We start from the raw sequence: 13,287 nt of genomic DNA, 5'->3' as shown, positions 1-13,287 counted from the left end.
TTTTCCTCTTTTATCGACCGCATCTGCATTAGTAGAGAAAATGGTCTGGAGCCCAGGGAGCAGGGAGGAAGCATCATGTTGGCACCAAGACCAAATGAGATATGTGGGCACACCAACATGTGGAGTAGTATTCATGCCAAAAACAAAAAACAAACTAATCTCGATTTCATTGTGTCTGCTGAGTTTGGACAAATCAGGGTGAAACTGTTTGATGCACAGCAAAAAAAAATCTCAAGAAATACTCTTTATTAGATGTTTTTGCAGAAAAAAGATAATTTGTGTATCTAATATTTTACGTTGTGTTTATATTGTAATGTCTACGAATGAAAAACAAGCACAATAATATTATCAAAAGGTTTTACGTGTAACTTGAAATATTGCTTTCCCCAAAAATGTGTTTTTCCACAAGTTAAATCTATAAAAAGCTGTAATTAGTCCTTTGGTTCGAAGTGCAAAACCTTTTCCACTCAAAATACTTTAAATACTCTATGCTTTATTTTTGAAACCAGTGTATCATCATCATGTTGATCAGGCCTCGGGGCAGACATCCTTAACATGACGTTAGATTAGCCATCAGTACGATATGATTTAATTATAAATCACTGTTTAACTGGATTTTCTTGAGTTGTCGTCATTCTGGGGATCAGACTGTTAGTGCTTATTCCAAAATCAAATTTTGGCTGCAGAGATGTCTGCCTTCTCTTGAATGTAATGAAAATGTAAAAATCTGGTGTATTTTGGTGCTCAAAACTTGAAAAAAAAATGCATTTAAATAACTCAACATCTCTTATTAAAAATATTGAAATACTTATTTTTAAAAAAAAATCACAGCTTTTGATGTGAACAGTGTCATGTAGGAACTATCCTTTCCACCATCTTCAATGACCAACATCAGCTGAGAGGAAACCCCATTAATATTTAAACCCGGCCTGTCTTCATGAGAAGATGCATGTTTCCTACTTCCTGCACAAAATCTTCACAATAAGGTTTTGGCACTTTTTTTGAGTAACTACATCATGAAACATTGAGTATTTCAGATGTATTTTTTCTTTGTTTATTCCGTTATATTTAACAGAAACCAGGCATCTCTGCAGTCAATATCTCGAAAACTGGGCAACCTTCACCAAAACAGTCTGGATGAAAAAAAAAGCAATTCAATCTGGAGGGAAAAAATGATTTAGGGCGAATTGTCCCTTTAATCTGGGATGAAGTTATACGCTATAACTTCGCTATAACAGTGAATACACTGTTTAATGGGGAGAAGGCATTTCCTGTTTGAGTACCGAGATGGATGCTTAAATAGCTCATGGAGGATTTGTGATTTACAGAACAGCTGGCAGACACAGGAAGACATAAAAGCATATAGACACTTCACTGGCCTTCTGGGAAGACTGAAAGTTATAACACTGACAAAGGTGGAATTTATTGGAGGGCTACCAAAGGTCAGCGGAGCCTGACAGATTACAGCTAAAAGCGGCTGGTTGTTTCAAGCTGTATGCTGTTGAAAGATGAGCTGAGCGCAAGGTGTCCTAGAAAAGTCCTGACAGGTAACAAAATAACTGGCCTTTTTGCCTGTTTCTCAACTGGTTTACCTCATTGACTGGCTGACGGTGTGTGACCTCAGCCTTTGATTTAACAAATATTGGATTTTATACTTTGACATGGTCTCCAATGCCTTCTGTTTGGTCCTCTTCTGGATGAAGTGTTCCAATGTGATGCGTTTCTGTAATGAATTTATGTAGGCCAAGCCCAATAACTTAATCCCAAAGGTAGCTGTTGGTGCAGAAAGGAGAGGTGACTGAAACCTTTCCAGCTCTACTAGCACAACATGATACTAACCCAGCTCAGATCCAGTTTCACATGGGTGGTTCTCACCCTCCCTCTGACCCATGTTCCTTGTCCTGTCTTTCAGCCATCATCAACCCTAAGCAGGCCAAAGACAACAAGAGCTTCAACTTTGATTACTCCTACTGGTCTCACACTTCGGTAAGTCATCCGTGCACCCCCGGAGCCCAAACACAACGCATCCACATATTTTCATCAGTTTTGGATATATTTGTTCAAACCTTACAAGACATTTTTAGTCTTAAATGACCAATTATTGATCTCTGTCCACAGCCCGAAGATGTCAATTATGCATCGCAGAAGCAAGTGTACAAAGACATCGGGGAGGAAATGTTGCTTCATGCCTTTGAAGGCTACAACGTCTGCATCTTTGCATATGGTCAGACGGGTGCAGGCAAGTCCTACACCATGATGGGGAAACAGGATGTGAAGGATCAGCAAGGAATTATTCCCCTGGTACTGACACACTTTGATTAATTTAACAGGGCACATAATAAATTAAATAATTTATCTTTTTGCGGATTATTATGTTTTCCTCTTCCAGCTGTGTGAAGACCTTTTTACAAAGATAAATGATAATACAGACAACAGCATGTCCTACTCTGTAGAGGTGAGTGTGGGCGCCCCTCCTGTTTATACAGTGGATTCAGACCTCACATCTGTTATAAATGTTCAATCAACTGTCAATTTGAAACAGGTAAGCTACATGGAAATCTACTGTGAGCGTGTGCGGGACTTGCTGAACCCAAAAAACAAAGGGCACCTGCGTGTGCGAGAGCATCCTCTAATGGGACCTTATGTGGAGGACCTGTCCAAGCTGGCTGTCACCTCCTACAATGACATCCAGGACCTGATGGATTCTGGCAACAAGGCTAGGTAATGTAGTCAACTATTTCTCGAGTCTCAGGAAAAGGCAGTGAACCACAGGAGGAGTGCTAAGTTAGCACGTTAGCTTAGCAAGTAGCGTAAACTGCCATAAACTGTGTGAGTGCAACACTAAGGACACATATACCCAGTGTTGCCAACTTAGCGACTTTGTCGCTATATTTAGCGAGTTTTCGGACCCCTTAGCGAATTTTTTTCTAAAAAAAAGTCGCTAAAAAAAGACGTGAAAGCCCGTATTGCTTTTACTCTCAACAAGCAGCGGGTGCTGTAACGCAGTCAGTTCTTCTTTTACTCTTTTACTCTTATGCTGTTTTGTGGATCACAAGGTTTAAAACTACTTATAAACACATAAACACAAAGTAACTCCACCAGAGTGCCTATTTCGGGTCACTTTTGCCGGTCCAAGCCCGGGTAAAGGAGCAGGGTTGGAATTGTGACATTAAAAAAAACAATAATTGCTAAAAGAAATTTAATTTGTAGTTCTAAATAAACTCTAAATGCATTTAGGACGTTTTTTACTCACTTTATGTCTCTTCCACGATGTTATTTCTCTCTCCAACAACATAGGTTACAATTAGATAAGCATGACCAATTATGCAAATTAGGCGATGACGTCATTTAGCGACTTCTAGCGACTTTTAGGACAACCAATAGCGATTTTCCTTACTGAGGAGTTGGCAACACTGCATATACCTGCCAATTAACAACAAAATAGAAGCACAAACTTGTTAAGCGAGCTGTTCCTCACAGCAGGGCTTATTATTCAACAGATATTTACATAAAAATGTTCCAAAAGGTACAAAGACCACAAACAGGGTTGGAAGATGCAGTTCAGTAGCGACTCCAGTTAATAGAAATTAAAGCAATAAGTTATATAACAGTTTACCTCATGGACAGTTGTTATGGAGGCTGGTTTTCTGGACACATGTTTCTGTTGTGATATTGCATTTTAACATTGCAGTCTATGTGGATTAACTCACTTTTGAAGGAAGTTTAAAGTGGCTGTTTGGGGAACTGCAAATTCTATTTAGCTCTATTTTAGCTCCAGAGGAAATGAAATGAATGAAAGGGCTAATTAAAGAGAGACTCCATTGAATTAGTCACTTTCTTTCTCTCTTAAAGTAACTGCACACAGGATATGAGGTTTGCAATAAGGAATGAATGAAACTCTAATGAAATGTATGTTTGTGGTGCACTATAAAAATGTCAGATGCATTGCTTAGCAGGCTCCAGGTTTTTCCATTTATAATTCTAGATTGGTTATGATTGTGAGATATTAAACGTCTCTCTTGTTCTTAGACTCTGAGGTTTTTGATTTTGGCTGTAGAATTGGTTGAAATTCCCTCCAAAAATGATTTTAGGGCTTAAGGAAAAACCTAAACATCGTGGCTTTTTGTGCTTTAGTTTTGACCCCTTTTTAAAAATCTGTCTTGCATAGAAGGATGGATACATCCACTCGGACCATCTATGAATACATACAGTGAAAACAGAAGGGAAATGAAGGGAACGTTTACAGTCAATATCAATTTAAATATTTATATATAAATATTAAAACGACAATAGACACAGGAAAAAAATGAATGATCAAAATAAAACAGGAAGCATGAAGATGGGAAGTGTCATAAGGTTTGGGGGATAAAACACAAGCACAGTGACCATGACGTTTACCTAAACATAGCTGCTGTTACACTAAATATACTTTTTTTTAAAAATACGCTTTATATATAACTACCTATTTCTACTTTGAATAGTGTTTTATGAGTGTGTCATATAAAAAAACATTTTCATTAAATTATACTTAAACCCACATCCTGCTGGCTAAAATCTGAACTGTACAAAGTAATTAAAATTCATTGTCTCTGTGCAGGACTGTGGCTGCCACCAACATGAATGAGACAAGCAGTCGCTCGCACGCCGTCTTCAACATCATATTCACCCAGAAACGCCACGACACAGAGATGGATAACACTACCGAGAAGGTAGAGGATTTTTATCTGATCCTCACTGAATTTGTTTAACATCGAGTTGCTGTCTTGGTTTATCTGCCCTCTGACTGATGACGCTGATTTAAGTCTTGATGGGACGTGGAAATCAATGACTCCTTGAAGGTCATGAGGATAATTCTTAAGCTGTTTTTTTTAATAAGGCCTGTCTCTATAATAAAGATGAATGCCTATTGATTCTTTTTTTGTGTTGTTGAAAGCCCATGTGTTGCATCTTATTAATTGGATTCTACTGATTTGGTGTGTGCTGTTTTAGGTCAGTAAAATCAGTTTGGTGGATTTGGCTGGCAGTGAGAGGGCCGATTCTACCGGAGCCAAAGGGACCAGGCTAAAGGTGAAAACACTACAAAAAAAAATCTTAAATCATGTTTATTTATCTGACTAAATCCATGTTAAAGCAGTCTGTGCTTACTGTCATCGTAATCCTTATCTGCCTACTGTTCTGTCACAGGAAGGAGCAAATATCAACAAATCTCTAACCACGCTGGGGAAAGTCATCTCTGCTTTGGCAGAAATGGTCTGTATTAACCATTTGTTGTATTTTTTAAGGTGAAGTCGATTTTGTGTTGGATAAAAATTACAGTTTCCACTGTCTCATTTCATTTTAGGGCTCTGGGCCGAATAAGGTGAGTGATTCACATGTTATTATCCTAATTCATTATTTATTTGAACCTATAGTAAACCCAGAAAAAATTAATTCATGCTGACTTTTTGTGTGTCTTTTATTTATAAACAGAATAAAAAGAAGAAAAAGGCAGAAAGCTTCATTCCATACCGAGATTCAGTTTTGACTTGGCTACTGAGAGAAAATTTGGGTATGAACACCGTTTTTCAAAGGCATTGAATGTCTCTAATATTTCTAACATCACTGTGATATGTAAAAGAATCCCTCCAGAAAATCGTGCGTCTGAACCCCAAAAGCTAATCACTTTTACATTTTAATGCAAACCACAACTTTTCTGTTAAATGTAAGATTTATGTTGTACTTATGTAATTGTACTATATGTAATCAAATGACATTTTTTGGGTGTAGCAAAATCTAAATTTTAACTTGTTCAGACAGAGTGTTTTCCTATTTTCCTGACACCACATTCATGCAGAACTAGTGACAATCAAGTACACATTCTGAACTCAAAGCATAAATTTACATCTGTTCTTCTCTGTCAGGGGGAAATTCTCGAACTGCGATGGTTGCTGCTCTGAGTCCAGCTGATATCAACTACGATGAGACCCTTAGCACGCTCAGGTAAACAGAGCAGACAGCACATTTTGTGCTGCAGATTTTTCCTCCCACACAGCTGGTGAATGTTGCTTTGAAGGACACCGGTGTTGGTGAAACGCAGGCATTGTGTAATCCACGTTTCCCTCAGAGGTTTGCCTCACTTTCACACTTCAAACATCCTTCACGGGTTGCAGCTGCAGCTCCGGGCTGCAGAGACGGGGATGTCGGGGGAATTATGAATGTGTATATATGTGTGTGTTTCTCCTCACACACCTGTGTCTCAGTGATCTTTTGCATTCCCAGGTATGCTGACCGTGCCAAACAGATTCGCTGTAACGCTGTCATTAACGAGGATCCCAACAACCGATTGGTGCGTGAGCTGAAGGAGGAGGTGTCTCGCCTGAAAGAGCTCCTCTTTGCTCAAGGCCTGGGTGACATCATTGAGAGTAAGGGACCATTCATTGGATTTATGTGCCCATTATCTGTAGATTGAATTTTAAATTGTTCATAATGGTCTTGGACCCTTTTTTTAAGAGTCAGCCTCAGCTCAGCCCACTCACAAACAAATTTGTTCTCCCTGTGCTCACAGAAGCCGTGATGTACTCACAGACATGTTGATCTGTTCAAATAGGCCAAGAAGCAAATTAAGAACCAGCCAGGGCAATAAAATCAGTGGGAAGAAGTTAATGAAAATGAATAGATAGCAAGTGGTTTCAGACAGCAGTAGGACCAAACTTGGCACGAATGCATTATTCTCCCATTTGTGTCTAAAAACAGGCTGGAAAAAATGGTGTAGGCGTTGTTTCTAGCATTAGCATCTGAAGCTAACACATCATACCAGCTATGTGAGAGGAAATGTTTTGCCTCCACTCCTGTCCTTAGACAGGCAGGGTGCTCTTACATAAATAACACAGCACAAGTTATACATCTCCTTATATTGGGAAGTGAATTCATCTTGATTAGGTATCATCTCAGTAGCACTTTTTTATGTCAGAAACCATTACAGATACCACAGCCTCAGTTATCCACAAGCACCGATATCATATTCCCTTTCTTAGGCACCTGAACAGTTTATAGTGTGTTTGGTGGAACACAAAACTTTTGGATGAGCTGTACAGCAAACCATATATTTGTTCAAATCATTTAAAAATGGTTGAAAAAAACAAATATGGTCAAGAGTTCCAGCTCAGTAATGTAAAACAGCATCAGCAGGAGAATCCTAGCAGCCTGTTTGCACAAAGACACAAAGTTGAACAGTTGATTTATAGTAGAAAAATTATCTATAGAGGGTGAAACTGTTTTGTAACTGGCTGTAAACATTTTTGAATATATGAATATTTTAACATGGGATTGATTCATTTTTGGAGCCAGCCTCAGGGTGACATTAAAGGAACTGCAGTTTTTGATACTTCGTTAGAGGTTGATGCTCACTCATGACTCACCTCTCCTATGCATTAGCTTAGACTATATTACACTTGTTTTTCCCAAAATGTAATCCACTAATTTTGGTTAATTTATATAATTATATCTATATAAGTTATAAAGTATATATAATTTTGGCCAGAACATATAGTATTAGCTCATTGCGTCTCTAATCTTGATACCACTTTTACTGCAGTACTGCAAACAGATGTATTAGATGGATGTTATATTATTTTGAAACCATGCACAGTTCCTTTCCCAGAGAAAGATCAGGATTAATGTTTGGAGCGCATAGAGCATATTAAGACTGCAGTGCTCAGGTGTTCACCAATAGCTAAATGAACATTTTTACCTGTGGAGAATTTAACTAAAGGTGTTGTGCTGTCTCTCTGTCTCTTCTCCCAGCATATCGAGCGTCTGGTGCTGATATCGAGGGTTTGAAATGTGTGTTCTCTGTTTCTTGCTTTCTGGCTTTGCAGCTTAGAATCGCAGCTGATTAATGTGGCAGTGTTAAAGTGGTTTTTCAATGTTCTCTGCAGCACCAAAGGAACTGTTCTGATTGTTTTACATGATTTTTAGTGAAACGCGAGAAGCTAATGTTAATGAAATACAAACAGCATGTTTTCCATCCCTATTCAGGCTTTGCTATATTATGGTGCTGTAGAGATCTGAGTATGACTTTATAGATGCACTGATAGGTCAGCGGAGCAATATAGTATGGAAGCTTGTGCACCATAATGGGATTCATTTCATCTTTAATTTCCCTGACGTAGAAATTGTGACATCCATTTCCTCTGGCAGGTCTGTGTGTGTACGACGCGCTTTATTTTTCCGGCAAGAAAACACACATATCACATAAAAAGATTTAATGACACATGCAATGCAGTGCAGTAAAGAATTAAATCCCCTAATATATTCTAAGCAATATATTCACAAAGCATTTAAAAAATAGATAACGATGTAATAAAAATCTGAATAAACCTCAATAAACAAACTTAAAAGTTTGGATGTTGTGAGAAAACAGAATGCAATAATTTGCAAATCTCATAAACATATTTTTGTTTTCAATTAACAAAATAAAACAGTCTAAGAAAAAGATGACCTCATCTTGAACTTGATGGCAGCAGCACAATCAAAAACGTTGGGATAGGGTGATTTCCCACTGTGTAGCATCCCCTCTGCACTCTTAACAGGAAAACGTTCCTTCCTTGTCTGATTGAGGATTATAGTCCTGTTATTAACCTGTTGCCAGTTAACCTTATTAGCAGCAATATTTCCCTTAATTTTTTCCTCTTAATTGTTTCTTCCTTCCAAATATTCTCATGAAAGAGTAAAAAGTCTCAGTTTAAATATTTAGTGTTCTGGGGTTAATGGAATATGCGTTTATGAGATTTGAAAATCATGCTGCCTTTATCTCCATTTCAAACATTATTCCAAGTGGGTTTTTTTTTGTATTTTATAATGAATAAATTAAAGAAAACGTACAGTATAGTTGGTCAATAGTAGCAATATAATTTGAACAGAAGTAAGCTATGTATTTTTAAAAATTATAGTACAGCTCAGTATGTTTATTAAGGTCTTTTTAAAGACCACACTGGCAGCAGCACATATAAAAAAATGTTTTTATCCTGTTTTAGCTATAAAGCTATATAAAAGTGGACCAGGTGATATAACACCTTTCCTGTGTTAGATCCCTAAGTTCTCAAGTTCCCTGAAAAAGGTCATTTGTAAAAAATAGAACTTTTAAGAGAAAGAAAATGTCTCTACTTTAAAAAGATATTTGGATAATTACCTTGTTACATTTCCCTTTACAGTTTACGAATCATCAGTCTGTCAACGCCTGTTGGCAGGCAGGATAACAGGGCACAGAGGAACGATAAGATGAGGGTGATGATGTAGTCTTCAGACATATAATCACTTACATAATAGTGGATCTTTTAGGTCTTCTGCACTTTTCATGCCATAGATTTTTACAGTCTTTCCATAATACACAACTTAATTAACCGCAGAGGCAATATTATGTGATCAATCTTGGCGAGCCGAAGCCTGTCCAGATGGATGGGTGTGATACACTTGGCCAGTTTATTGCTCTGTGTTGCCATAGCAGCAGCAGCAAGGTTGTTATTATTGCTTTCTGCTCAGGCCTTTCAGGTGCCACGATAAATCCAAGATAAAGCTCTGAACAGAAAAATATAAGGGGCCCTTTTTTATGTGTTACTTTAATAATAGATTTACCCAGAAATTTCATTCAAAGCTAATCAGACAAACTCATCGCTGTGTCTGATCCTCTACCAGAGAAATGGATTTCTGCTTCCATTAATTTGTTTGACATTAATAATTTCAGCAAAGCATGCTGAGCAGTAAATGCATCTTGCTGCTTTTAGATAATAATCTTAATTGAGAGTTCTGGCTTTCTAATGTTCTGTGCAGAAAATAAGACGCCATTAAAAATGAGTCATCGTGTTTGCGCACACAGGCTCTGCAGAGCTCACGTACTTTGTTGTTTTCCATAACTGGTGACAGTTTTTAATTTTTTGGTAGAGATGCTTGAATGGGAATGAGTAATGGAAATCTTTTCTCATGCTGCTCGAACAGTTTCTCAATGGTTCTGCATTAGGGCTGCCACAAACGATTATTTTGATAGTCGACTAGTCACCGATTATTTATGCGATTAGTCGACTAATCAGATCATCATCCACTGGACGTAAAACTACAGCTTATTGCACCAGCAGCATCTGCTCTTATATAACTATCATTAGCTTACAGCTTTAAGCTTTTAAGGTGCTAACTAAAAATGAAGATGATAGTTTATTCAATTTTAATGAAATTTGCAGATTGTTTCGGTGAAGTTTAATAAACTCCTTGCTATCTAAAATATAACAGGACAATGGAGTATATTCTCCAGCATCTCACACTTTTGATAATCAGCTGTCTGCTTGACGTTTATTCAGCTGTGTAAAAACTATAACTTTAATCTCAGACAAACCGATTTACTCAGGAACAAATAAAATACAAAAAAAAAAAAAAAGCCAAACAACAACATTTTTAATTTATCTAAGTGACTCATATATATTTAACCTGAGTAGCGAAAGACGGCGGTGGGTTTGAAAACAATTTGCCGGGAGTCCGGTGTTCTCACCGCGCTAGTGACCTAGCCCCCGGCTAGCTATCGAGCTAGTGGGTAACAGACGTCTCCGAAAACGTCGGAGCGCTTTTGAAAATATGTGGTGTCCTGATAAACTGAGCCGATATTTGAGGTTTACACAGCTACATTCTCGGCTGAAAATATGTTAAACGTTTATTTTGTGACCCAGAAAGAATAATAAGAGTAATATTAAAACTAACTAGCTGCCGCCATTGTTGGAAACTGAGCTGGGCCGCGCTATGAATTCTGGGACACAGCTGCTTCTTCTTCTTCTTCTTCTTCAGGGTTTAACGGCAGCTGGCATCCTTGTACATGCAGTGCTGCCATCTTCTGTTTCAGTCCGTTATTACACTCTTAAATCCTGCTACTTATTCCTGCGTCTTTTGGGATCTTACAAAGCTTCAAACGACGCGTCGACTATTAAATCAGTCGTCGACGATTTTGATAGTCGACGTAATCGTGACTAGTCGACAAATCGTGGCAGCCCTATTCTGCATATCACGCTGTGCTTGAAGTTTTGTATGGTAGCTACATTTTCGTTGAGTCGTCTTGTGGCTGGATGGCCTCCTTGTTGCATCATTTGAGTTGTCTGTGGCTTTCTGCTGGTGCTGCCCTTGCTTCTGTGCTACCAGTTCAAATTTCTCTCTGTAAGTTAGATTTGTTTCAAGACACGTGTCTTCTTTCTTTTCTATTCTCTTCTCTTCCTTTTCTGTCTGCATTTCTCCGTTCTTTTACTCCCTGTTATCGATTACCCCAATCCCCGCTTCCTGTCCCCACTCCCCACGCCCCGTCCCACCCTGGCAGACATATCCGATTACAAGAACAATAACAATAAAGGCCAAGCTGTGAATCAAAGGGATGATCTCTCCACAGTGACCAATGCCATGACGGGGATGAGCCCCTCTCCATCTCTCTCAGCCTTGTCCAGTCGGGCCGGATCTATTGCCAGTCTGCACGATCGCATCATGTTCAGCCCAGGCAGCGAGGAGGCCATCGAGAGGCTGAAGGTGAGCACAAAACCCAGTTTAACCCCCACCCCAGTCTTACACAGTCAGGAAATAAAACTTCAGTGAGATTCACCAAGCATTTGTTGAGGTTCAGAGTCTTTCTAATTGTGGGCAGATTCAATAAAAAAGTTCAAAAAACCAAATTGGTCTTTTATACTTTTTGCCTTTCTGAGCATTTCCAGTAGATTATAACCAAAAACCTGATTTCCTAAAAACAAATGGGTCTTCAGAAATTCCCAGAGCCCAACAAAATGACCACCAACAGGCTTCCCACGCGCATATTTCTGACCAAAACCCAGACTAAGGCCATTACACACTGAGCATATTGTGAAAATTCTGAATTTTATCGATGCAAACACAGTACACGTTGCATTTTTGCAAAGAATTTGTGGGACGTGTACTCACAGCCCACCACAATGCAACTCAATTCATCAAAGAACAGCAGAACTGGCAACCAGTTGTATTCACAGGTTCACACCGAGCACATGTGACAGACGTGAAAAAGGCTCGAGACGCCGTGGCATCTGTCACACGTGCTCGGTGTGAACCTCATCTGTGAAGAGAATGGGGCTCCACTGGGACACCTACCAATTCTGGTGTTCCCTGGTGAATGCCAATCAAGCTTTTTATGAGCAGTGTAGTTATAATTAAAATGATGCACCAAGGAGGACAAGCAGAGCAGGGTCACCCCAGGCCCCCCTTTATCTGTGTCCCTGGCTCTTTCGGCCATTTTAATACTCAATGAAGCTCTACGTTATGGCACAAAGACATTATATTCACACCCTTTTTTACATGCCAACATAAGGTCATCTAATGAAATCACAGATATGGGTCATTTAATTTCTGCTACTTAAAAAAGTAAGCAATTAAGTAAGCTAATAAAATACTGGAATTCTATTGCTTCATTGCTGAATTTGGATGTTTCTTTGCATTAAGTCCAGATATAGTTATTATTTAAATGATTATCACCACACTTTTTTATTTTTTAACGTCAGGAAACAGAGAAAATCATCGCTGAGCTCAATGAGACCTGGGAAGAGAAACTTCGCAGAACAGAAGCCATTAGAATGGAAAGGTAAGACAACCAGATGCTTAGTTTTATTTTAATTTATTTTATTGCATTGTTTAAATTCCTCTTTAAGATTAAACTTTGGAAATACTAAAGATGCCAAAACAGGAACAACATCCTAATAATTCAAGAAAAGAGAAACACAGGAGGATTACAACACACATACAAAAACTTAAATGCTGTAAGATGAGAGAGGTAATATTCAAAGGAAAAAAAGGACAATTTCCTGAATTAAAATTTCTAAATTTCCAAGATTACAGTTGTTCATTTGCAGGAAAATATATTTCTTTAAAAAACAAACTTTTTTTTGTTTTTATGAAAGTTTTATAAAAGTTTTATAAAAAATAAAGAAGTTCTCTAAGGTTAGTAGTAAATATTCAAAGTTTCAAGGACATTAAAGATATTAAAGTCAAAACCTGCAAAAACTAAAGATAAAAAAGCATAAGAAACCTTGGTGTTCTGAGATTAAAGTCACAGGCTGGATAATCTCACCTACACCACAGCGGCCATCAGGAAACGCTGTGTTAACGTTGTGATTCTGGGCTCAAATCAGGAATAACGTCATATTGCACCAAATGCAACCTACTACAGGCTAAGCTATAATCAACAAGAAAACCAAACTGATGTGGCATGTCCTCAGGTTACAGGATTGTAGAAGCAGTGACGTCTAGCTGTGGTTCTGTGATCAG

At 38.3% G+C, this 13,287-nt stretch overlaps 1 protein-coding gene across 8 annotated transcripts in view; it reads left to right on the top strand.

Annotated features, from left to right (window-relative positions):
- The window catches only part of kif1aa (kinesin family member 1Aa), a 54,767-nt gene that overhangs the window by 15,233 nt on the left and 26,247 nt on the right, over positions 1-13,287 (top strand). For 7 of the 8 annotated variants that reach the window (XM_085397651.1, XM_085397649.1, XM_085397645.1 and 4 more), the window contains exons 3-16: positions 1,913-1,986; positions 2,119-2,301; positions 2,390-2,455; positions 2,543-2,721; positions 4,598-4,709; positions 4,990-5,067; positions 5,185-5,250; positions 5,342-5,359; positions 5,470-5,548; positions 5,901-5,979; positions 6,259-6,401; positions 7,783-7,821; positions 11,396-11,529; positions 12,525-12,604. In XM_085397651.1, coding sequence (XP_085253777.1) covers positions 1,913-1,986; positions 2,119-2,301; positions 2,390-2,455; positions 2,543-2,721; positions 4,598-4,709; positions 4,990-5,067; positions 5,185-5,250; positions 5,342-5,359; positions 5,470-5,548; positions 5,901-5,979; positions 6,259-6,401; positions 7,783-7,821; positions 11,396-11,529; positions 12,525-12,604 — 1,330 coding nt within the window. The remainder of the gene's footprint in view (positions 1-1,912; positions 1,987-2,118; positions 2,302-2,389; positions 2,456-2,542; positions 2,722-4,597; positions 4,710-4,989; positions 5,068-5,184; positions 5,251-5,341; positions 5,360-5,469; positions 5,549-5,900; positions 5,980-6,258; positions 6,402-7,782; positions 7,822-11,395; positions 11,530-12,524; positions 12,605-13,287) is intronic. The other variant, XM_085397652.1, reaches the window with a different exon arrangement.

This window comes from Rhamphochromis longiceps, linkage group LG23 (genome assembly GCF_057381845.1).
Source record: "Rhamphochromis longiceps isolate RC_006_pf linkage group LG23, R_longiceps_female_GT1.1, whole genome shotgun sequence".
Lineage (NCBI taxonomy): Eukaryota > Metazoa > Chordata > Actinopteri > Cichliformes > Cichlidae > Rhamphochromis > Rhamphochromis longiceps.
The sequence above is the reverse complement of the archived record's forward strand: the minus strand, read 5'-3'. Positions and strand labels throughout refer to the sequence as shown.